A 26359-nucleotide genomic window follows, 5' to 3' on the forward strand; every position below is an offset into this window, starting at 1 on the left:
TTTTTGTTGTGGAAAACCCAAACTAAAATTCCTAGGTGTCAGAAAAGGTTATTTATGTATGCAACAATTGGGGTCTGTGCTTTTCTTACCCTTTTTTTTTTGAACGCTTATAGTAAAACAGGGATATGAAGAATGAATCATGGAAGGAGAAGGGAAGTCATGGGATATTTTAAAGGCTTATTTGAAAATGTAAAACTGAAGATTTAATAAACATTATTATCAAACTAGAGAGAGAGAAATTTGAATGGTACCATTCAAATGGTACTCTCACCTGGAGGATATGTTGATTTTCACCTACATGACTGGGGACTCCCTCAGAATCATTGGAACTCCTTGGATTCACCTGAGTGTTAGGAGGCTCCACAGAGAAAACAGGAAACAGGGGCCTGAGAAACCGGAACTCGCTGTTCAGAGACCCACCAGCTAAGCACACCTCATAGTTGTAAGCCTGGGATAGAGATCCAGCACCAGAATCCGCAGAGTTCTCCTGGGAATCAGGTCCCACCGGGAAATTGGCTGCAGAGTTGTAGGTTCCTGTGAACTTTTCACGTTTCTGCAACTTGATTACAACAAAGGCCACTACAGAAATGAGAAAGATGCTTGAGATGGCAGCCAAGCAGATGATCAAATACATCGTCAGGCTGGGGTCTTCCTCCTCCACGGTTTCCTCCTTTGGGAGAGCCACACTTTTCAGATAAGGGTCAGAGAAGCCGTCCACTAGAAGGATTCTGAGCGTGGCAGAGGTGGACTGGGGAGGATGGCCGTTGTCTCGGACCACCACAATCAGATTCTGCTTGAAGCTGTCTCGGTTGCTGACCGGCCTCAGGGTGGTGACTTCTCCATTCTGGGCCCCCACCGTGAACAGACCCGGCTCTGTGGCCTTCAGCAGCTGGTAGGAAAGCCAAGAGTTCTGCGCAGAATCCCTGTCCACAGCCACCACCTTGGCGACCAGGAAGCCAGTCTCTGCCCCTCGGGGAACCAGGTCATTCGAGGGGGAAGTGCCATTCTGGAGAGGGTAGAGGATGAAGGGGGCATTGTCATTTTCATCCACGACCTGAACGCGGATGGGAACTTCTGAGCTCAGTGGAGGGGAACCTGAATCCACAGCCCTCACCGTCACCTGGAAATCTTGTACTTCCTCATAATCCAGAGACCGGATGGCATACAGGTTCCCCGTTTCAGAGTTGATGGAGATGTAAGAGGATGTGGGGCCATCATTGACCTTCCCAGGCAAAAGCGAGTAGGTCACTTTGGCATTCTGAGCTGTGTCCAGATCAACAGCACGGACCGAATTGATCAGAAGACCAGGAATATTGTTTTCTCTTAACTGCATTTCATAGAATGGCTTTTCAAAGACTGGAGGGTTGTCATTGACATCTGAGATTTGAACATGAAGTATTCTTGTGGAAGTGAGTCTGGGAGAGCCCCTGTCCGTGGCTGTGATAGTGATGTTATACTCAGAGGCTTGTTCTCTGTCCAGTGGTTGTTGGGTCACCAGCTGGTAATAGTTGTTCTCTGTGGGTTTGAGCACAAATGGCAGGTTGACTTCAGTGGTGCAGGCAGTTCTGCCACTGTCCCCAGAGTCCACGTCTGTGACACTGAAGAGGGCCACCACTGTCTCTGGGGGAGAATCCTCAGGTAAGGGACTGGTGATGGATGTGATGGTAATCTCTGGAGCATTGTCGTTCTCATCCTCAATCTCTACAATGACTTTGCAGTAAGCAGAAAGGCCTCCTCCATCTGTAGCTCTGATATTCATCTCATATTTTGGTCTTTCTTCATAATCAATTGTTCCTGCCGTAGTAAGTTCCCCAGAGTGTTTGTTTAACATAAATGATCTGACAACATTTTCTGGCACTTGGCTGAATGAATAAGTGATGTGAGCATTGGAACCAAGATCCCTGTCAGTGGCTTCAACTTTGGTGACCAGAGTATCCAATGGGCTATTTTCCTTTAGTTTCACTTTGTACTCAGATTGTGGAAACTGCGGCAAATTATCATTGTTATCCAGAACATCAATGATTATTTGCACTGTTCCATTTCTTTTGGGGATTCCTCCATCAACTGCTGACAGAATAAGGGAAATCTGTGGATTCACCTCACGGTCTAGTGGTTTCTCTAACACCAATTCTGCATATTTGCTGCCATCACTGTGACTTTTCACATGAAGCCTAAAATGTTCATTAGGACTAAGGGTGTAGTTCTGAACCGTATTTATTCCTTTGTCTGTATCTTCTGCTCTTTCCAAAGGAAATCTGATGTCCACAGGAGTCTGCTCAGGTATTTCAAGAAGAAATTGATTTTTAGAGAATTGGGGGGAATTATCATTCACGTCCTCTATCTGAACTTCAATTCTGTGTAGCTGCAATGGATTTTCCAGCACAATTTCAGACAGTAGAATACATGGTTCATTCTGACCACACAGGGACTCCCGATCTATTTTGTCCTTTACTGTCACATCCCCAGAATGAGGATCCAGCTGGAAATACTGCTTGGAGCTCTTAGAAACCAGCCGGGCTCTCCGAGCAGACAGCTCCTTTGCATCCACTCTCAAATCTTTTAGCACATTCGCTACCAGAGACCCCCTTTTCTCCTCCTCTGCCACTGAATAGCGGAAAGACTCACACATTGCTATGCATGCACAGAGACACAGGGAAAAAGACCAAACTTGCCTGATCTTGAGATGCAATTCCATTCTCCCAGCCTCTCCTCCTGAAATGCAAGGCATTGTCCTCTTCTCTATTCCAAGGCGTCTATCTTCTTAACTGTCTTTATCTTCTGAATGTGACACTGTGTCCTGCTTATTCCTACTGAAATTTCTGAAGACTGGCTTGCCATAGGGATCTGCTCTTTTTCCTGTGCTGATTCCTTTGTCTAATGGCTACAGCTCTTGAGGAGAGCAACTGCTGCTCCCCAATTTCCTTCTTTTATCTTGTGCAATACCACCACCTTGTGTATGAATGATGTTATGGCGTTACAAAAAACAAAAGAATAAGAGCTGGTAAACATGAGCATCCATGTGGCAAGGCAAAGGGGCTATCACCCCAATGGACCATAAACCCCATATTCCCAGCTTTCTTTCTTTTTAAGAGTTTCTTTAGAACCTGAGATATGAAATAAAGCTTTTTTTTTCTTTTGATGATGATGATTTGGTGAGAAATTATAGTATTATCACCGTACAGTATTTTAGTTTCATGAATTGCTAGAGACACAATATGGGTTGTATGATTTGTTTCCATCTAAGGCATTCACAGTATACACTTACTGAAATCAATGGGCATGATATATATTTTTTTTAACATGCATTGATCTCTTTCAATTCCACTTAGTTGAATGCAATCCTTGGAACATTGTTCCTGCTCCCAAAATTATTATGTCATGTTTTATATTTCTTAGGCTGCTGAAACCTCCCAATGTCTGTTCCCCAAACCCCCCATTACAGCCTAACCTACAGTACCCACAGAGCTGCTGGGAGGGTAAAATGGGGAACAGGAGAATTATGTAGACCACCTTGTACAACTTTTACATTATTAATGTAAAAATAAATTTTAAAAAACAGTCTATCTGCTAAAAGGGGAAAGAGAAGCTTTGAATGAAGGAGAGTTCCCAGCCATGATGACTGATTCATGAATATACACATTTCGATATGAAGTTTGTAAATGTTCTATTCCTCTTCGATTCTTCAAAGGGCATTTCATGTCATGTCTTACAGGCAACTGCACCTCTAAAGCATACGCCACACACAGGACTGGATTTAGGTTTGTTTAGGCCCTAAGCTACTGAAGGTAACGGGCCCTTTATATGTCCAGCTGTCTTTTGTCAACAATAAACTGTAGCTGTTTTTTGTGTTGAATATATGCTATATGGTAATTCCTGGACCGAATAGGTATCGGAGGAGCGTACACAACACAAAACACTGTTGCTACATGTAGGTTTTATTTTATTTGTTGTTTTTTTATCTTATATTTTGGAAATGTACATCCAAGTTTTTTTCTTTAATTTTTTTGGGGGCCCCAAGAGAGTGGGGCCCTAAGATATAGCTTGTTTAGCTTATACATAAATCCAGCACTGGCCACACACACATGCCCTTCCAGAAATGTTAGCATTCTGTATTATTAAGGTTTCCCTGGCCATTCTGTCATTTCACTTCCTCACAGAAGATGAATATGTGCAGTTCAACATAAAGTTCACATTCATCTGTAAACATGGGCATGTGAGGAAGAGTCACTGTTACTTACTACTCATTGAACTGGGTTCCATCTTCCTAATGTGATATATGAAAGTAGAAGCCCAGTACAAAATGTTGCACAGATTAGTAAAAGAGTTCAGTGCCCCCCACACAAACCCTCTATTCTTTCTCTCTCTTGCTTCCCTTCCCCATGGGAAATTCTTTCTCTACTCCCCTCTTTTCCAGCTGAACGTTCTCTATAGCTGGGGCCCAGAGAGGAACCTCTGTGTCAGATCTTATCCCCAGTCAGTTGGGTCTCCCACCTTGTGACACCTGGCATATCTGCACACACACAGTTCAGTCAATACATGGCACTTCGATCAGCCATGGGTAGAAATCCGGTAGGACACTTGCCATAATGCATATACTTAATACAGATGTTTATATTGATAGTTATACTTTATGCATTTCATAACATAAGATAATACAGATCTTGTAGAACACAATGAAAGTTTTCATACTTAGTCAAGTTTCCAAATACTTTGTGACCCATCATGTGGTGTGGAAGTTGCTTATAGGAAATGATATTTGTTCCAATGAAATGTCATTTGAAGAATCATATAGGAACAGACCAAACTTCAGTTCCATCCTGAACATCCCAACATGCACCCGTGGAATTGATTTATGATGTATGACAGATGATTACACTCAATGGCATTTCTGCAGGTTGGGAATACAACTGGAGACAATACTGCTTAAGTCTCAGGTGGTTGTTGTGACCAGGAGAATATTTTCTATCTCTTTTAGACACCAGATATTTCTGGGGTGTTTTACAACATAATCATAACCATGTCTAATCAGAGGAAAGTACTATTCAATTGAATGGTGCTTCTTCCTAGGTAAGTGGGGTTAGGATTGCAGCCCTAGTCGTCATCATATGCAGTGGTCCAAAGATGCTGCCTAGACATATGTGGTTGTCACCAACCCTCTTCCCCACTTCTGGGTTCTCTAGCACATGCTTGTTGGCTCAGGGGATAGGACCTAGTTGCTTCTTTAATTAGTGCTGAGGGTATGGAGAATGCAGGGAACAGCAAGAGTCTCTTCCAAGCAATGGTAAAGACTTCTGATGTGCTTGATCTGACACCAGTCTGGTGGGAACTCAGGTTACAGGGTCTGTGCACGGCTGAGTGTTCTGTTCAGTAAGTCTTACAGCACAATCTTAACCATGTCTAATCATGTCCTGCACTTGCAGGAAGGCACTATATAAAAAATATGTTGCCAAGTTTCAAAGTATAAGCCATAGAACTTAATGCCTTCACCCCTCATTTCTCATTACAGTGGTACCTCAGGTTACATACGCTTCAGGTTACAGACTCCGCTAACCCAGAAATAGTACTTCAGGTTAAGAACTTTGCTTCAGGATGAGAACAGAAATTGTGCTCCGGCAGGGCGGCAGCAGCAGGAGGCCCCATTAGCTAAAGTGGTGCTTCAGGTTAAGAACAGTTTCAGGTTAAGAACAGACCTCTGGAATGAATTAAGTACTTAACCCAAGGTACCACTGTATAGTGGTGGGATGTGATTCAGCCAAATCAGCCTTGACTAAGTTGCCACAGCTATGAATATATAGCACTTTTTCATCTCCTTCCCCCATCGCTTTTCTGTCCCTCACTCAGCCACACTCAGTGTAAAACAGATTCTCTTCACCTGAAACTCACTTGCTAACTGCACAAATGTCCCTCCACTTGACCCTCTCTTTCAGGGTGGGGACACCATAATGAAATCCTATTGGCTAACATTGGACAAAAAAAGTATTTTAAATAAAAAAACTATGAATATGTTTCACTATCATTAGATTAAAACACATACTAGACTTTCCTGTTGACCGAAGTCAAGAAACCATTTACAAAAGATACAATCCAAAAGAGAAACCTTTCCAGAAAAAGCCCCCCAGTGAAGCAGATGGAAGAAAATGCACAGCATCTGCCAATTTGCCACCCTCATTACATAAACAACTCATTCAAAACAAGCCATTCCTTATCATTTCTATCCTAGGTTTGGTATGGACCATCCTCAAAGGTACTCCTTTACAATGCCAGGTTTCAAGTTGGTCTGTTGAACCATTTTGCAACTATAAACTGCAGAACCTGGTTCTTAAATCAAAGGGCTTGTTGTTCAGTGGTAAAAAAACCTGCTCTGCATACAAAACATGCCAGCTTCAAACCCTGGCATCCTCAGGTAGGTCGGAAATGATACCTGTCTGAAATCCTGGAGAGCTGCTGCCAGACATTCCTGAGATAGATGGACCAAAGTTTTGACTCATTAAAAGACAGATTTCTATATTGCTTCTTACGTTCTCCTGTCCCACATTGTTTATTATACAGTAATGGCAGATTACATGTCAACTTGCTTGCCCTTAACATATTAGCTGTTCAAATTATAAAGCAGAGAACTATGAGAGCCCAGATTTGTTTGCTCAAATTGTTTAAAAGGCCTGGATAAATAAAAAGGTCATCTAACACTGAAAAGGGTACTCAGTGATCCTAGACAATTCCACAGTTGGGTGCCACCAGCAAGAAGACCCTCTAAATAATGCCATGTATATAACTGGGAAGCCTGCTCTAACCAGGGCTCCTGTGTGCAGGTACTTCAGCAGCTGCAGCTACAGGTATGTCACCCACACCTTGGAGGTATGCATATCCTGGGACACATTGGTGTATCTGCAGTGGCTATGATGTTCTGAGTGAGTTTTAAAATGCAGAAAGTCCAAAGGCAGAGGACCTAAATAGCAGGAGGGCTGAAGGAAAAAATCTGAACTCAACCATGGGCTGGGAAGAGGTGGCCTGCCTGAGAAATGGAAGGGTGGAAGAAGAGAGGAGGAGAGAGGAAATAGCAAATGAGAAATGAAATGAGGGGGGGAAAGTCTCAAATGGACTTGAAATAAACAAATGATTTTTAAACTGAAGCATGCTCTAAAATGTCAAAATATATTGCCAATAAATTTCAAAATAAATACAAGAACATCTGGTATGCCAAATTACCAAGCATAAAAGAATTATCAGTGTCAAAGTGACTAACTGGTGTATTTGGAAATTATTTCACCTTTTCCTCTGATTCTTCTTTCCCCGCTTGGTCAGGAATATCTTGGGAAGCAGACGGAGGGGTCTGGTTCACATTGAGGTTTGGGTCCCCCACAGAAAAAACAGGAATGAGGGGCCGGAGGAACCTGAACTCGCTGCTCAAGGACCCCCCGGTTAAGCAAACATCGTAGTGGTAACTCCTGGAAAGCGACCCGCTCTGAGAATCGCCACAGTTCTCTGGGATGTCGGGTCTGGCAGGGGGGAAGTGAGGAGGGGCAGCGATAAAACTTTCCCTGGGATCCCTCCTGCAGATCTTGATGGCAGCAAAGGAAACAATGCAAACGAGGAACACAAAGGAGACTGCAGCCAGGCAGATGACCAAGTACAAGGTCAAGGTCCCATCTTCTTCGTGCTCCTCTTTACTGACCTCCACAGCCTTCATATAAGGATCCGAGAAGCCACCCACGGGAAGGACATGGAGCATGGCAGTGCTGCTCTGGGGAGGGAGCCCGTTGTCCCTCACCACTATCAGGAGTCTCTGCTTGCTGGTGTCTCGCTCGCTCAGGGCTCTCCTGGTTCTCACTTCCCCATTCTGGGCTCCTATGCTGAAAAGACCAGGGTCTGTGGCCTTCAGCAGCTCATAGGAAAGCCACGAGTTCTGGCCAGAATCTCCATCCACTGCCACCACCTTGGTGACCAGGTAGCCGGCCTCCACCGACTTGGGCACCAGCTCATTGCAGGGGGATGTGCTGTTCTGAAGAGGGTAGAGGAAGAAGGGAGCATTGTCGTTTTCGTCTATGACAATGACTCGGACAGTAACTTCTGAGCTGAGGGGAGGAGACCCTCCATCTGTAGCCCTCACCGTCACTTTGAAATCTTTGATCTGCTCATAATCCAGGGATCGGAGGGCATACAGATTTCCGCTTTCAGAGTTGACTGAGATGTAAGAGGCCACAAGGCCATCAGTGACCTTACCAGGCAAAAGGGAGTAGGTGACCTTGGCATTCTTCTCGGTGTCCAGATCAGCAGCATGGACTGAGCCAATGAGCAGTCCTGGAATATTGTTTTCCCGTATCTGCATTTCACATGAAGACTTTTCAAATACTGGAGGGTTGTCATTGACATCTGAGATCTGAACATTAATGATTCTTGTTGAAGTGAGCCTAGGAGAGCCTTGGTCAACGGCTGTGATGGTGATATTATATTCCGGGACCTTCTCTCTGTCCAAGGGACTTTGGACCACAAGCTGGTAATAATTATTCATAGTGAGTTTTAACATAAAAGGAAGATTTATCTCCACAGAGCACATGGTTCTGCCATTGTCTCCGGAGTCTCGGTCTGTGACTGTGAAGAGAGTCACCAGTGTCTCCAGGGGAGAATCCTCTGCCAAAGGACTAGTGATAGATATGATGGACACTTCAGGGACATTGTCATTCACGTCTTCGACATCTACCAGGACCTTGCAGTGTCCCAAAAGACCGCCAGCATCTGTTGCCCTGATGTTCATGTCATAGCTGGTTTCTTTTTCATAATCAAGCTGACCAGAAAGAGTCATTTCCCCTGTGATTTCATTTAGGTGAAACAGATCATATATTTCTTCTGGTACCCGGTTGAATGAATACGTTATCTGAGAATTTGAGCCAAAATCCAAATCTGTAGCTTCCACTTTGAAGACCAGAGTACCCTGTGGGCTGTTTTCCTTTAACCTTACTTTATATTCAGAATGAGTAAACTGTGGGGAATTGTCATTGATGTCAAGAACATCAATATTTATTTGAACTGTGCCTGTTCTCCGTGGCTCCCCTCCATCCACAGCTGTGAGAGTCAGTCCAAAGTGTGAGTCCTTCTCCCTGTCCAATGGCTTCTGCAGGACAAGATCCACATATTTCCTTCCATTTTTGTTGCTCTCCATGCTAAGCATGAAATGTTCATTGGGACTGAGAGTGTAGTTTTGGATGTTATTTATCCCCAGGTCCTCGTCTTGGGCAGATTCCAAGGGGAAATGTGTATTTGGTGAGAAATTTTCAGGAATTTCCAGATCGAATGCCTTTTTAGAGAATTTTGGGACATTATCATTCACATCTTCTATCTTGATTTCAATGCTGTAGATTTTTAAGGGATTTTGCAACACAATTTCAGACTGTAATAAGCAAGGATCAGTCTGGCCACATAATGTTTCTCGGTCTATTTTATCATTTATCAACAAATTCCCAGAATGGGTATCCATACGAAAATATTGCTTAGTGTTCTTAGAAACCAGCTGGGCTCTGCGAGCAGAGAGCTCCCCTGTTCCCAGTTTCAAATCCTCCAGCACATTAGCCACCAAAGACCCCCTTTTCTTTTCTTCAGGCACAGAATAGTGAAGTGAAATACTCAGTGCTCCAGGAAGGCAAAGGAAAAGCAAAAAATACAGACCTTGTTCCTTTCTGTAGCCGTCTCCCATGGCTCAAGAATCTGCCCCTTCAATGTCTGGCCAAAATATGAAGTTTCTGACAATCATCCAATGGTAATCTCTGCTGCTGTAGAAAGGAATTTGATGCTGCCGTGTTGATGGCTTTGCTGTGCTGTATGTTATCTCTTTATCGCATATGAAAGCCACCCGTCCTTTGTTCCAGCCACCTTTTTGCTCATGGCTTCCTGTGAGTTCCTTCACAAGATTCTGAATTCCAGCCCATGTCTTTGCCTGTACTACCACCGTGTGGCTGAGCAAAGAAAAGCCACTAAGATTCAGTAAATAACACTGAATGCAGTGCACATTATACTGAACAGGAAAGGTTCAGATTCACTGTTTCTCTATTAAGAGAAGACCTATTTATTCATAGGAAATGCCTCTTTTACACTTGAATGATTGCAGATATCATAAAAAGTGCTTTCTTCTGCGGTTGTTCTACATTGTTGTGCATGGGATTCAATCTCATACAGAGAAATTCAGGATACATATGGTGCTCTTGTGGAACAACCTCCCTCCCTGCCCCCCCCCCCCCCCCCCGCATCAAAAATTTTGCAATAACGAAAGTGACAGGAAAGTGTATGATAACTTTTGCTTGGTGCCATATGGCCTGCACACAGAGAATGTAGCAGGCTATTAATATCTACATAAGTATTAGCATAATAATACCATATCAATTTATATACACAGCTGTTCCTTTTTACTCATTCCTCCCCTCCCCCCTTTATAAGTTTATTTCTTTTTTTTAAAAAGTAGTAAGAATGGATATTCAATAAACAGGTCATATGGAAGCAACCTGCCACAATATGGTATATCTAGAGATGGTACGTAACGTGAAGGAGATTATGCATTGAAACATTTTAGTTGATATTTTAGAATATAAAATGCTATTTTATTTTATTTATTGACTGGTTTTACCTTGTGGGCTTATAGCCGAATAAAGTATCTGGAATTCTCCTCCCATATAGAGGGTTTAAAAATGTTATGAAGATGATCTATAGCACATCAAACCACAATATTAATACAACAGTTTACAACCCTCTCTGCAAGGAAAGAAACAACAATAACAGAATACAAGGAAACAGGTAAAATTGAATAGAATAGAAATCGGAAGAGTTTCAAACTCCGAGTTGGCTAAGATTTATAAATCAGAATCAAATACATGTTGGAAGTGTAAAAAAACGGAGGGAATATTTTGTCACATGGGTGGTGGACATGTAAAAAGGTAAAAGTATATATGATTTATAATAAATTGGGGGGGATGTTTAAAACTACTTTCCTCTTTTTGTTGACTGAAATTCCTAGGTGTCGGGAAAGGTTATTTATGTATGCAACAATTGTGGTCCGTGGTACATGTGGTACATGTTGGAAGTGTAAAGAAACGGAGGGAAGTTTTTTTCACATGTGTTGGACATGTAAAAAGGTAAAAGTATATGGGGAAATGATTTATAATGAATTGGAAAAAATGTTTAAAACTACTTCCCCCCCAAAAAAACACACCAGAGTACTTTTTGTTGTGGAAAACCCAAAATAAAATTCCTAGGTGTCGGAAAAGGTTATTTATGTATGCAACAATTAGGGTATGTGCTTTATTAGCCCCAAAATGGAAAGTGAGCAAGGTCCCATCTGAAGAGGATTGGCAACCTAAGTTGACAGGATATGCAGAACATGCAGATTTAACACATAGAATAAGAGAGCAATAAGAACATACACTAAAGAAGAGTGGAAAACGTTTACTGAATATAAGAAAAATGACTGCTAATGCTGGCAGCACTAAGATTAATACAATAGAGTAAATAATTTTTGATGGAGGTAAAAGTGGAAAACTTATTTGAATGTGTAGCACCCTGCTTGTGGTTAATGCTTAGCTGGAATGAAATATTCAACGCAGCAATAGAGAAATTAAAATAATAATTTATTTGTCAGACAAATAAATGATAGGCACAGTGGTATATGGTTACCAAAGCTCTGCCCCCTCCAGCCCTGATGGCCCAGCCCCCTTGCTCCTCCTTTGGCTGCCTCTGTCCAATCAGCCTGGCTGAAATTCCTATTGGCTGTTTGCTAGAACCAATCATAAAAGATACACCCATTTCCTATTACCTTTTATGGGAGACAAAGAGCTATATTTCCTTCTATCCATAAATGGCAGCCAAGTAGCCATATATCTTACATTTGCCTCGACAAGGCACCTTAATTACCAGATCACCTTTTGCCCCTGCTGCCCCTTCAAAACAAATGGCTAAAACAAATGGCTCATGGTATTAAATTCTTCATTTTACACCCCCCTTTCCCAGCCAGCTGTTTTTCCCATTAGCTCTTTGCCCTTTAACCTTAGGAAAATATGGCTAGAGTCTGATGGGAGGCACATGGTATTATTTTCTGTTAAACAATAAATCTTACTATTTACCAACTCTTAATTAGTGTTTTGGCAGCTTGATTGTATTCTGTAATATGTAGGGTCAGTATAACCTTTGCTCCCAGCCTGTGATTCCCTTTTACAACTTTGAGAAACGTGTCTCCTGCTACTGCTATTAATCAGGGGGGGGGGGGGGGCTTGTCCAGGAGAGCAGGAAGATAAACACTGCCAGAGTACTTAGCCAGCTGGTTTCTGCCTGGCATGAAACCTACAAACATTTGCAAATATATTTTTAAGCTCATTTTAAAATACAGACCTTGATCAGATGCCTCAAATGCTTATAGTAAAACAGGGGTGTATGATATAAAAAATGAATCATGGAAGGAGAAGGGAAGACATGGGATATTTTAAATGTTTATTTGGAAATGTAAAATTGAAAATTTAATAAAACTTATTATCAAACTAGAGGGAGAAATATTTGAAATTAAATCATTGAAATGGTACTCTCACCTGAAACATATGTTGACTTTCACCCGCATGACTTGGAACTCCTTCAGAATCATTGGAACTCCTTGGATTCAGCTGAGTGTTAGGAGGCTCCACAGAGAAAACAGGAAACAGGGGCCTGAGAAACCGGAACTCGCTGTTCAGAGACCCACCAGCTAAGCACACCTCATAGTTGTAAGCCTGGGATAGAGATCCATCACCAGAATCCGCAGAGTTCTCCTGGGAATCATGTCCCACCGGGAAATTGGCTGCAGAGTTGTAGGTTCCTGTGAACTTTTCACGTTTCTGCAACTTGATTACAACAAAGGCCACTACAGAAATGAGAAAGATGCTTGAGATGGCAGCCAAGCAGATGATCAGATACATAGTCAGGCTGGGGTCTTCCTCCTCCACTGTTTCCTCCTTTGGGAGAGCCACACTTTTCAGATAAGGGTCAGAGAAGCCGTCCACTAGAAGGATTCTGAGCGTGGCAGAGGTGGACTGGGGAGGATGGCCGTTGTCTCGGACCACCACAATCAGATTCTGCTTGAAGCTGTCTCGGTTGCTGACCGGCCTCAGGGTGGTCACTTCTCCATTCTGGGCCCCCACCGTGAACAGACCCGGCTCTGTGGCCTTCAGCAGCTGGTAGGAAAGCCAAGAGTTCTGGCCAGAATCCCTGTCCACAGCCACCACCTTGGTGACCAGGTAACCAGTCTCTGCCCCTCGGGGAACCAGGTCATTTGAGGGGGAAGTGCCATTCTGGAGAGGGTAGAGGATGAAGGGGGCATTGTCATTTTCATCCACGACCTGAACGCGGATGGGAACTTCTGAGCTCAGTGGAGGGGAACCTGAATCCACAGCCCTCACCGTCACCTGGAAATCTTTCACTTCCTCATAATCCAGAGACCGGATGGCATACAGGTTCCCCGTTTCAGAGTTGATGGAGATGTAAGAGGATGTGGGGCCATCATTGACCTTCCCAGGCAAAAGCGAGTAGGTCACTTTGGCATTCTGCGCTGTGTCCAGATCAACAGCATGGATGAAACCGATCAGAAGACCAGGAATATTGTTTTCTCTTAACTGCATTTCATAGAATGGCTTTTCAAAGACTGGAGGGTTGTCATTGACATCTGACACTTCAACATGAAGTATTCTTGTGGAAGTGAGTCTGGGAGAGCCCCTGTCCCTGGCTGTGATGGTGATGTTATATTCAGGGGCTTGTTCTCTGTCCAGTGGCTGTTGGGTCACCAGCTGGTAATAGTTGTTCTCTGTGGGTTTGAGCACAAATGGCAGGTTGACTTCAGTGGTGCAGGCAGTTCTGCCGCTGTCTCCAGAGTCCACATCAGTGACACTGAAAAGGGCCACCACTGTGTCTGGGGGAGAGTCCTCAGGTAAGGAACTGGTGATGGATGTGATGGTAATCTCTGGAGCATTGTCGTTCTCATCCTCAATCTCTACAATGACTTTGCAGTAAGCAGAAAGACCTCCTCCATCCGTAGCTCTGATTTTCATCTCGTAATTTGTGTTTTCTTCATAATCAATTGTCCCTGTAACAGTAAGTTCTCCAGTGTGTTTATTTAACTTGAACAATCTCAACACATTTTCTGATACTTGGCTGAAATAGTAAGTGATGTGAGCATTGGAACCAAAATCCCTGTCAGTGGCTTCCACTTTTGTGACTAGTGTATCCAATGGGCTATTTTCCTTTAGTTTCACTTTGTACTCAAGTTGTGGAAACTGAGGCAAGTTATCATTGTTATCCAGAACATCAATGATTATTTGTGCTGTTCCAGTTCTTTTTGGGATTCCTCCATCAACTGCTGACAGAATAAGGGAAATCTGTGGATTCTCCTCACGGTCTAGCGGTTTCTCTAACACCAATTCCGCATGTTTACTACCATCACTGTGACTTTGCACATCCAGCCTAAAATGTTCATTAGGACTAAGGGTGTAGGTTTGAACAGCATTTTTTCCTTTGTCTGGGTCTTCTGCTCTCTCCAAAGGGAATCTGATATCCACAGGAGTCTGCTCAGGTATTTCAAGAAGGAATTGATTTTTAGAGAATTTGGGGGAATTATCATTCACGTCCTCTATCTGAACTTCAATTCTGTGTAGCTGCAATGGCTTTTCCAGCACAATTTCAGACAGTAGAATACATGGTTCATTCTGACCACACAGGGACTCCCGATCTATTTTGTCCTTTACTGTCACATCCCCAGAATGAGGATCCAGCTGAAAATACTGCTTTGAGCTCTTAGAGACTAGGTGGGCTCTCCGAGCAGACAGCTCCTTTGCATCCACTTTCAAATCCTTCAGCACATTTGCTACCAGAAATCCATTTTTCTTTTCCTCTGGCACTGAATAGAGGAAAGACTCACACATGGCTACACATGCACAGAGATATAAGGAAATAAACATAACTTGCCTGAGGTTGAGAAGTATTTCCATTCCCCCAGCCTCACCTCCAGTCAGATCTGAAATGCAGGGTGATTCTTTCTAACACAACTGCCACAGTTGATTGTCCAGTGTATGTTTGCAAGACAAATCCTTTATCCTGTATTTAAATCTAGAAATGGTTATGGTGCCTTTTCCACCCACAATTTCTAAATATTTGCTTGTAATGAAGATTGTGTGGTGTCTTTCTCCTTGAGATTCCTTTGTCTCACAGACACAGGCCTTCTGGAGATCAGTTTCTGGTCCTTGGCTATTTCTTTTGTGTTGTGTAATAGCACCACCTTGTGCTCGAAATATGGTACATCTCCCATAAATGGTTCTGTAGGTTTGCAATGTTTAATATATTTCTTGCGTCTTATCATAGACTTATCAAAATCCATTGAGGTAGTCATTAATGATTGTCACTTTTCCTGCTGTTGAGTCTCGTGGCACCTTAAACACTATCAAGTTTTATTATGGCATGAGTCCTTGTGGACTAAAGTCTTCTTCATTAGATGCACGAAGTATAATCCTCAGCTGCAGGTATCTGTACAGTTGTTCAGAGAGGAGGCGCATTTTCATAATGTGATTCATACAGGTTGTTGTTGTTGTTGTTGTTTAGTCGTTCAGTCGTGTCTGACTCTTCGTGACCCCATGGACCAGAGCACGCCAGGCACTCCTGTCTTCCACTGCCACCCGCAGTTTGGTCAGATTCATGTTTGTAGCTTCGAGAACACTGTCTAACCATCTCGTCCTCTGTCGTCCCCTTCTCCTTGTGCCCTCCATCTTTCCCAACATCAGGGTCTTTTCCAGTGAGTCTTCTCTTCTCATGAGGTGGCCAAAGTATTGGAGCCTCAGCTTCACGATCTGTCCTTCCAGTGAGCACTTGGGGCTGATTTCCTGAAGAATGGATGCGTTTGATCTTCTTGCAGTCCATGGGACTCTCAAGAGTCTCCTCCAACACCATAATTCAAAAGCGTCAATTCTTCGGCGATCAGCCTTCTTTATGGTCCAGCTCTCACTTCCATACATCACTACTGGGAAAACCATAGCAGGTTGGGCCTCCAGCAAATATTTTTCCTTTCCCTGGCTGTCTTTTTCCTCCCTCCTCTGGCTCAGTCTTCCACACCCACTTCTATGTCTCCCATTTCTTTTCTTCAGTTTGCTGTGGAGCATGTTCTGCTACACCTCAGCTACCATATCCACTTTCTTGTTCACTTTTCACCTCCTCCTGCCTGGCAACTGTTGTCATTCCTGCATCGACAGGGACCCTGCGTGGTGTAGTGGTTAAGAGCAGTGGACTTGTAATCTGGTGAACCGGGTTCGCTTCCCCGCTCCTCCACATGCAGCTGTTGGGTGACCTTGGGCTAGTCAAACTTCTCTGAAGTCTCTCAGCCTCACTCACCTCACAGAGTGTTTGTTGTGGGGGAGGAAGGGAAAAGGAGATTGTTAGCTGCTTTGAGACACCTTAAGGGGAGTGAAAGGCAGGATATCAAGTCCAAACTCCTCCTCCTCTTCTTCTCCTTCTTCTTCATAATCATCATCTCTTCCTTCTGTCCCACCTCTTGGTAGCTTCTTCTGGCTGCATCACCTCTCCTGGGTGCTCATTGGCTTCCCACTCCCTGTTTCCTAATATCATTGTCCCCCGCTTTGGCTCCTCAGGGTTCCACTTCCCAGACAGACATCTGTGCTGTGGCTTTTTGAAATATACTGTGCAAGCTCTTGCATGGCAACAACTGAGGTCATGCAGTGTAGTCATGGACAGTTTTACTGGGGGAGAGTGGGGAAATCCCCCTCCCCCATTTCTCTCTCTTTTTAAAAACCTGCTTACTGCACAGATCTCCTGGGTGCACAGACTACCCTCTTCTTTGTGGAAAGTGCTGCCTTGGCTACATTCTGCTTGGCACTCTCACCTGAACTTCAGAAACAGGGGGAAATGCACAATGCTTTATGCTTGATGCTCCATAAGTAATTTAAAGATAACCAGCAAACCGTTGTGTCTTCTGTGGGTGGTAGGACGTTGCAGGAAGTGGGTAGAGTCGCTTCATGTTTTCCTACTACAAGGGTAGCCAAACTGCAGCTCAGGAATGACAAGTGGTCCTTTGGGCAGTTCAGTTGCAACTTTGAAGCCAACCAAGGAGTTCATGCATTCTGCAGCTCCCAGCTTCCTCTCGGAGATCCCAACACACTTTACCAAACTGATACCCTCCCAGATCTGTTGGACAACAACTCCTATCATCACTAGCCAGCCTGCTTGATTCTCAGGAGACAACTGTGGCCAGGAGCATTCTCCTCCCTATCTATTTTAGACATGAGCTGTTCCTGGGAAGCAATGTTTTAGCCACCATCAAAAACGACATCTACAGCTACTGGCTTGGCATACTAGATACCTATTATGTGCAGTTGCCACAAATACTTTCCCTTCTTCTGGGTTTTCTAGCATCTGCAGATGGCTCAGGGCAGAGGCAGGTGTGATGGACAGCAGAGCCAGACCAGAGTCTGGTGGTGCAGTACCTCAGAATTCCACCAGAGGGCTGGAGCCTCTCTCTGATTGGCTACCATGACAGCAAGCCAGAGGGGGTGGAGAATAAAAGGAGCCATTTCTGAGGGAGTGGTTAGATGGAGATGGAGATGATGGAGATGGAGATGGAGATGGAGATGGAGATGGAGATGGAGATGGAGAGTTGGTTTCAGAGAAAGCTGCAGGTAATGTTAGAGAGTTGGTTCTGATCCGCGTGTGTAACATCCACTCAAAGGGAAATATCTACAGCTAGAGAAAGGAATCTCTAAGCTTAGGTTGGAAGACAGTGTTTAGTTTCTTGGGAAAGTATTCAGACAGGAGTTAACAAGAGGGCTGAGTTTGACCCAGGAGAAATATCCAGGAGGAGAATGCAGACTACTTGTGTCACTCAGGAAGAGAGAGATCTTCTAGATAGAGAAGAAGCCCAAGCCAGTTAAGAGGGGTGTGGTGATCCCTTGCGTGTGTTATACTGCTAGAAGTATTTCAACTGTGATTGATAAAAGGTTGGAAGACTGACAGAAAGTACCACCTTGTTTAAGAACCAATGTATTAAGCTGTAACACCCATGCAACAACTAAGTTAAGAAACTGAAGTGAAATAACTTGAAATAATGCTAACCTCCATTAGATTGAGTATTATTATTAACAGGTTAAATGTTTACTGAAAGAAGATTATCTGCTGATACATCCTTTTTTTATTCACTTTGTTCTGTTAAATAAATATTTCACATTTGTTCAACTTCTGCCTGTGTCTCCAAGTATCTAATTTCCCCCTCTCACTAAATCCAAAAAGATAACCTGTGGTGGTTGGAAATATATATATTATAGAGTGGGTATGTAGTTGGGATCTGCCGCAATTAGTATACAGTGGTGGTATCTGTTACATAATTAGTATACAGCAGTGGGATCTGCTACATTTTGGTGGCACTGGTGGGATCTGCTATAGCAGGCTTTCCCTTGAGCTGTAGTTGGAAAAACGAAGGACATTGCTGGTGTACTTTCCAACCAAATCTAAAAAGCTTCTGCTTCTGATCTTCTTTAAAATCTGTTGTGAAAGTGGACTACTGGGTCCTCAAGAGATTTTTAAATTGTTCTAAAATATATTTATACTCCTTATCAGAGTGCTGACTGAGCTATAGAATTATTTTACATGCCAAGTCAAAATCCCCTACTTCCTCATTTAAAGTGAAACTCTGTCACGCTTTAATTGACAATGACAGGATTTCTAAATTCTTTTGTAACCTCCTCACAATCACTAATAGCACCCATCAAGCATCAGCCACTCACATTTCAGAAGCAAGTCCTGGCATCTCCATCCCCGAACATCAAAATAAGTTTTAGATATTTGTAGAGACACATATCCTGAGCAAACAAAGTAATCTTAAAAAATAAATAAATCTTGATTTGTTGTTTTTTCACTGATCACTGGCATAATAATTGCAGAAAAACAGATATACACAATATGAAAAGGGTTTTTTGTTTATTTGAAAATATATTTTTTAAAAAAAATATTCATTTGTTTTTTACTTGATGTTGTGCTTTTGCAGAAAGGTAAAAGAGATACAAGAACATATTTCATATTTTCTTCTTATTTTTTGACTGTAGAATAATAACAATGTGGAATAGTGATCATCCCTGCCCTTTAGGAGCTCGTTTTTCTCTCCATTCATTTCATAGAATTGGTATTAACCATTAAACTCCTAGGTTATCAGACGGAAGGCTTCCACCACCTGCCTCATCAGGTGCCTGTCTTGCTCTCTTCATTCAGGGGGCACAATTGCACGTGACACAGTCTCAGCCATTCCCTGTGGTGAGTCTCTCACTGTTAAGTTGACACAGACGACACAGCGATTCTTCAAACAGCTCTTGTTTATTCACAGTCCAGAACAGAACTGAACTGAAAGGTTCAGCCAGCCTGCTTATCTAGAGCTCCACTAGAACGCAACAGTAACCATTTTCTGTAACTATCCAATCACTGAACGTCACTTTCGATCCCTTATTTGCATATGTGGACCTGAACTATCTACAGTATCCCCCTGCTGGCCCAGGGTGAGAACTTCAGTACATAACACTCACCACCTCTGAAACTCCATTATTTAGTCTGCTCTCACCAGACAATATGCAGAGAAGTTTTTTTAAAAAAAATTAAATATAGATTATCACTCTCCACACATTTTCACCATTAATCGGGGGGGGGGGGGGGAGGCAGATATTCAGCAATGATGGAGGGCTTCTTACATTTTCAAGGTGAATAAGAGTTTGTCTGTCTGACTGACTTTCTTTCACAAAAACAAAGAGGGCTCACTGCTGCTGAGCTTGGCTTCTTTCCTGGGACAGAATCTACCTCGGAATCACACTACATAACAACGTAGCATCATTCCCAGTGTGGGGGAAATATGGGGGCAAGATATGCATTCCCTCAAGAACACCCCTGGGAATTACTTATCATTATTTTTACTTGTTTGTTTATTGATTAAAAATGGCACTGCTTAATATAAAAAGACACCTCTAAGCAGTCTACATAAGAGGCAATCAGGAAAAAATAAATATGATTTCATATGAGAAATCAACAGCCAAATAAAACTGCTGGAAAGCTAAATAAAAACAACATAAAACGTGGCTCCTTACCTACAGCTGCAATTATTATTTCAACAATAACAATAAATGGAAAAAATAAAGCAAAATAAGAGGCCTCCCAAAAAGCCCACTTCTCAATTAAGACTGGGAAAGTACAAGTTTGTGCAGATTCCTACTGATGATTTGAAAAAATCCCGAGTCAAAGATATTTCCCCATCTATCGTTTGAAAGATGTCAGAAGGTGGAGCCAGCAGAGCTACATAGCAGGACCCATCTATGTCCCCATATGATTAGGAACCCTGCACTAGCAAAATCTGAAGTCATGTGGAACACCTAAGCACACACACCATTCCACGTGCAGGTGCCCATTTTCAGACCTTCAGCACTGTGGCTGGAGGAGATGCAGATGGACCAGAAGCACACAGTGATGTCAGTGTCACAACCAGCAGCATAATCCCATTCCATCCTCCAAATGTAGAGTGAACCCAGAGGAATGGTTTGCATTGGGTTGGAGTGATTATTGAATAAATAAACTTTCATTTGCTTTTGCCTGCGTGTCAGATGAATGTGCCATGTCTGCTGATGTTTTAGAGAGAGACTTCCAAGTTTAAGTAGCTCTGAACTCATAGAGGTATGCATTTCATCATCATACCTCTTATAACGTCTGTGGCAGCAGACATTTCCATATTTTCCAAGAAAGGACCAGAGACCACCGAGATGTGAGTGGGTGAGCAGGTGAGATTATTCAATCATATTTGACTCTTCATATTAGGGATCAAGCACAGCCTAGAATTTTCATTTAGATTTTGCTGTCTTGTGCAGCTGTACTGCCCAAGTACTCGTCCGCATTCCTGATAATCTTTGTTTCAGAGTACTTTACTTGGAGAGCAAGGATTGTGCAATTTTCCTGAGGGGAATGGAGGTATGTCAGCCTACTTTGTGGAAGTGATTCTTTGGAGACAGCAATATTTTATCTAATTCTTTCGCATCTTTAGAGGGTCCAGTGCAGGCAGTGCTGCAGTTACCTGGGAAACAAAGGAGAGACTGGTAGAAACCCGGCCGAAGATCTTGGGGAAGGGCTGTAGTTCAGTGGTAGAACACCTGCTTTGTAGCCAGAAGGTCCCTGGTTCAATCTACACTGGCATCTCCAGGCAGGGTGAGAAGAAACCCCTGCCTTGAAAACTGGCTGACAGTCATTGTAGCCTGTAGACAATACTGAGCTGTATGGACCAATAGTCTGAGTCAATATGTTCCTATGTTTCCTTGTGGCTTACACTGGCTTGGGTCAGAGTCCTCTTGCTCAAATGAAACCAAATAGGTGCTCACACATATTAGTGACAGGAAAGATTCATAAGATTCAAAGAATATACAACTGAAAGCTTAGAATGGTTCCACTACATATGCATCAAGTATGACAGCTGCAATAAAAGTGTGAATTATAGATCTCCCTTAATGTAACTGCATGTCTAAACATTGTGTATAGGTATCTGGGAACTCTGGTCATATAAAGGTTCATGCATGCATCTATATACACTAACAGTTATGTGCAAAAAGGCTCACATAAAAGCTCAACGATACATGCGAAAGAGTTGTCTTGAATAAGTGATGGGTGGAAGAAAGAGGAGGTAGGGAATAGAAAAGTTGAACCAGCTAGAAAGATGGCAGGTGCTGGGTGAATTCCCCCCCCCCAAAAAAAAAACTCCAAATCCAATTTTCAATCAAGCCACTATGAATCATTTCAACACAGAATAATATGGAGATAAACGAGAAGACGATTGCATTTTTTCTATTTGTATTAAAAACACTAATCTCTCTCACCTGTTCCATTGGCTTCCTGCTCTCCAAAGAATCAGGAATATCTTGGGAAGCAGAAGGAGGGGTCTGGTTCACATTGAGGTTTGGCTCCCCCACAGAAAAAACAGGAATGAGGGGCCGGAGGAACCTGAACTCGCTGCTCAAGGACCCCCCGGTTAAGCACACGTCGTAGTGGTAACTCCTGGAAAGCGACCCGCTCTGAGAATCGCCACAGTTCTCTGGGATGTCGGGTCTGGCAGGCGGGAAGTGAGGAGGGGCAGCGATAAAACTTTCCCTGGGATCCCTCCTGCAGATCTTGATGGCAGCAAAGGAAACAATGCAAACGAGGAACACAAAGGAGACTGCAGCCAGGCAGATCACCAAGTACAAGGTCAAGGTCCCATCTTCTTCGTGCTCCTCTTTCCTGACCTCCACAGCCTTCATATAAGGATCCGAAAAGCCACCCACGGGAAGGACATGGAGCATGGCAGTGCTGCTCTGGGGAGGGAGCCCGTTGTCCCTGACCACTATCAGGAGTCTCTGCTTGCTGGTGTCTCGCTCGCTCAGGGCTCTCCTGGTTCTCACTTCCCCATTCTGGGCTCCTATGCTGAAAAGACCAGGGTCTGTGGCCTTCAGCAGCTCATAGGAAAGCCACGAGTTCTGGCCAGAATCTCCATCCACAGCCACCACCTTGGTGACCAGGTAGCCGGCCTCCACCGACTTGGGCACCAGCTCATTGCAGGGGGATGTGCTGTTCTGAAGAGGGTAGAGGAAGAAGGGAGCGTTGTCGTTTTCGTCTAGGATTACGACTCGGACAGTAACTTCTGAGCTGAGGGGCGGAGACCCTCCATCTGTAGCCCTCACCGTCACTTTGAAATCTTTGATCTGCTCATAATCCAGGGATCGGAGGGCATACAGATTTCCGCTTTCAGAGTTGACCGAGATGTAAGAGGCCACAAGGCCATCAGTGACCTTCCCAGGCAAAAGGGAGTAGGTGACCTTGGCATTCTTCTCGGTGTCCAGATCCGCAGCATGGACTGAGCCAATGAGCAGTCCTGGAATATTGTTTTCCCGTATCTGCATTTCAAATGAAGACTTTTCAAATACTGGAGGGTTGTCATTGATATCTGAGATCTGAACGTTAATAATTCTTGTTGAAGTGAGCCTGGGGGAGCCCTGGTCAACGGCTGTGATGGTGATATTATATTCCGGAACCTTCTCTCTGTCCAAGGGACTTTGGACCACAAGCTGGTAATAGTTATCCATTGTGCGTTTTAAGGCAAAGGGAAGGTTTGTCTCCACAGAGCACACAGTTCTGCCATTATCACCAGAGTCTTGGTCTGTTACAGTGAAGAGGGCCACCACTGTGTCCAGAGAAGAATCTTCTTGTATGCTGCCAGTGATGGATATGACGGACACTTCAGGGACATTGTCATTCACATCCTCAATCTCTACCAGGACCTTGCAATGACCTGAAAGGCCCCCTCCATCTGTTGCTCTAATTTTCATGTCATACCTGGTTTCTTTTTCAAAATCAACTTGACCTAAAACAGTGATTTCCCCAGTGATTTCATTTAAGTGAAACAAATTGTATATTACTTCAGGCACCCGGTGAAATGAGTAGGTGATCTGTGCATTTGAACCAAAATCCAAATCTGTAGCTTCCAATTTGAAGACCAAAGTGCCCTGTGGGCTGTTTTCCTTTAATCTTACTTTATATTCAGAATGAGTAAACTGTGGGGAATTGTCATTGATGTCAAGAACATCAATATTTATTTGAACTGTGCCTGTTCTCTGTGGCTCCCCGCCATCCACAGCTGTGAGAGTTAATCCAAAGTGTGGCTCCTTCTCCCTGTCCAATGGCTTCTCCAGGACGAGATCCACATACTTGCTTCCATCCTCATCACTTTTAACATTGAGGCGGAAATGTTCATTGGGACTGAGAGTGTAGTTTTGGATGTTATTTCTCCCCAGGTCCTCGTCTCGGGCAGATTCCAAGAGGAAATGCATATTTGTAGGAACATTCTCAGGAATTTCTAGATCAAATTCTTTTGTTGAGAATTTGGGGACATTATCATTCACATCTTCTATCTTGACTACAATACTGTAGAGCTCTAATGGGTTTTCCAGCACAATTTGTGAGAGAAGCAAGCAAGGATCAGTCTGGCCACATAAAGCTTCTCGGTCTATTTTTTCACTTACGAACAGATCCCCAGAGCGAGTATCAAGGTGGAAATATTGCTTAGCGCTTTTGGACACCAGCTGGGCTCTGCGAGCAGAGAGCTCCCCTGTTCCCAATTTCAAATCCTCCAGCACATTAGCCACCAAAGACCCAGTTTTCTTTTCTTCAGCCACAGAATAATGGCTTGAAACACACAATGCTCCAGGAAGACAAAGGAAAAGGAAAAGATACAGACCTTGTTTTCTCCTGAAGCAGTCTCCCATGGTTCAAGGTTTGCCTCTTCAATTTCTGGCCAAAATATACACTTTCTGACTCTCATCCAGTGACCATCTCTGTTGTTGGGGAAGTAAATTTGGTGCTGCAGTGCTGATGGCTTTGCTGTACTGAATGTTATATATTTTCTCACAGACCGTCTTCTTAGCTGTCTTCTTCTTTCAAATATTCCTGTGATTTTCCGGAGGGATTTTTCACAGAACAAAATCCTGAGTTCCAGTCAATACATATGCCTCTGCTGCCACCATGTGGCTGAATAATAATAAAAAAAGGCAGCTATACAGCAGTTCAAAGGCTCAGGTTAGATGTAATTCCAAGGATGATGTTAGGAACCCCATTCTAATGGCATGTGTATACCAGCCAACATTTCTCCAATGAAAGTAGGGTCATCCTAAGGAAAAGTGGGACATTCTGGGATCAAATCAGAAACCGGGATGGTTTCTCTAAATCAGGACTGTTCCTTGAAAATAGGGAAACTTGGAGGGTCTGCATGTGGGGTAACAGAGATGTTTTCTAGCCCCTTTGTTTTTTAATATTTATTTGAATGATCTCTTTCCTGAACTATATGCTCAAGTGTACCACTTGCCTATATTGACTGGTACAGAAATGTCATTGGTTCTATATACAGATCATGTCACTGCGGAGATGGCAGTAATGAATCGGTGGTGCCCTTCTGGCTTGCACTCTTTATGAAGACTTGAGAGACAAGACCCCTCTTTTATTGTCCATTATGGGTCACCCAGCCACTACCATAGTGTTTTCTCTTGGCAGATCAAGATGAGCAGGTGACAGCAAAAGGTTGCAAGGTTTTTAGCTGGGGCAAATGGAATAAGATCCACTATTTGACTACTGATTCAAAACCCAAAATGTATTTTATATAATAGACTTTTTATTTCTATTCTATGTATAGAGTATTGTTTTGTTGTGATGGCCGATGGCTGATGCAAATAAAGATTCATTCATTCATATACAGATCATGCTGTACTACCCTTCACAACTTTAGGTTAATCTGAAAAGACTGAAGTCTAAATTCTCAAGCTACGGCAAGACAGAACAGTTGGCAGTCAACGATGATAAAACAAAAAGTGATTATTTTTCCAAAGAAAAATATAAATGAGCCGTCAGTGAGCATGTATGTAGTAGTACAAGTCAATAATTTTAAATACTGGAATTACTTTTGGTCCATTGTTTTCCCGGTCACATCAGATACAAAACACTGTATTGTCTGCACTGAATAGTCTTGCTGCACTACTGAGGTTATACTATACAAAAGGCAATCGTCATACAGCTTCAGTTTTGAAGGTGTTTACCAAGATTATGTATGGAGTTCAAGATTGAATGCTGGGGATTAATGAATCCTTAGACAACACAAACCACTTCTTTGAGAAACCAAGAAATACTTTTCTGTGTTCCAAGATGTGTCTCCAATGTAGTCTTACAACCGAAGCAGGTATTTGTTCTTAGAAAACAATAGCAATCAGTTCCTAGCTTTGCCTATATTTATCTTGACTTCAGCAGGTTTGGGCTACCTATCCCTGGCTTTGTTTGATAAATACTTCTGTTTTTGGCTAACAACAACAACAATGGTGTTAAAACCACTGCCTATTCACTACCCCATCTGCTGCCACTTGGGTTAACACAGACTTCAAGATCTTAACTAGCAAAATTCATTAGCCCTGACAAAAGGAGTCTGCATACCACTTTACCTTAGTCTGCAACCTAGTAGTAATTATCAACTTGTTTGGTATTTAAATATTAAATACCCCTAGATACAAAAGGTGATTTCCAGTGGCTAGGTTGGGTGCTTTGGCATCAACAGTTATATCGCTGACTTTGTATAAGTCAGCTTACAAGGCTGCTTTGGCACTTGAGAGTTTGCCCTTGCAAAAATGGTTCAGTGGAAACATCTGCTCATGTTCTCCTATACTGCATTTTATAGGGATATGAGATCCCAGTTTATCTCACCAACACTTTCTCTATATTTGGGAAATGCAGAGGAATTCTATATATCAGTTTTAATGGTAGACTCCAACCCTAAGAAGAG

General features: G+C 43.1%; 2 protein-coding genes and 1 pseudogene across 3 annotated transcripts in view; all 3 read right to left on the reverse strand.

Annotated features, from left to right (window-relative positions):
• Nucleotides 1-26359, reverse strand: part of LOC310682083 (uncharacterized protein) — a 77033-nt gene that overhangs the window by 46237 nt on the left and 4437 nt on the right. The window contains exon 2 of the mRNA XM_083450325.1: nt 21885-24288. Within this exon, the coding sequence (XP_083306451.1) occupies nt 21885-24288 (2404 nt within the window). The remainder of the gene's footprint in view (nt 1-21884; nt 24289-26359) is intronic.
• LOC310681125 (protocadherin beta-16-like) lies at nt 225-4270 on the reverse strand (annotated as a pseudogene). Its single transcript, XR_014515490.1, has 2 exons — nt 4083-4270; nt 225-3748 (listed from the first exon to the last, which is right to left on the reverse strand). The product of XR_014515490.1 is annotated as a protocadherin beta-16-like (transcript).
• On the reverse strand, nt 12540-15210 carry LOC310681135 (protocadherin beta-16-like; the record flags this gene model as incomplete). The annotated part of the gene is made up of 1 exon (XM_083448651.1): nt 12540-15210. The coding sequence occupies exon 1, from the start codon at nt 14982-14984 to the stop codon at nt 12540-12542; it is 2445 nt and encodes an 814-aa protein (XP_083304777.1). The 5' UTR covers nt 14985-15210.

Source organism: Podarcis tiliguerta (genome assembly GCF_965153285.1).
Source record: "Podarcis tiliguerta genome assembly, chromosome: 7".
Taxonomy (NCBI): Eukaryota; Metazoa; Chordata; class Lepidosauria; order Squamata; family Lacertidae; genus Podarcis; species Podarcis tiliguerta.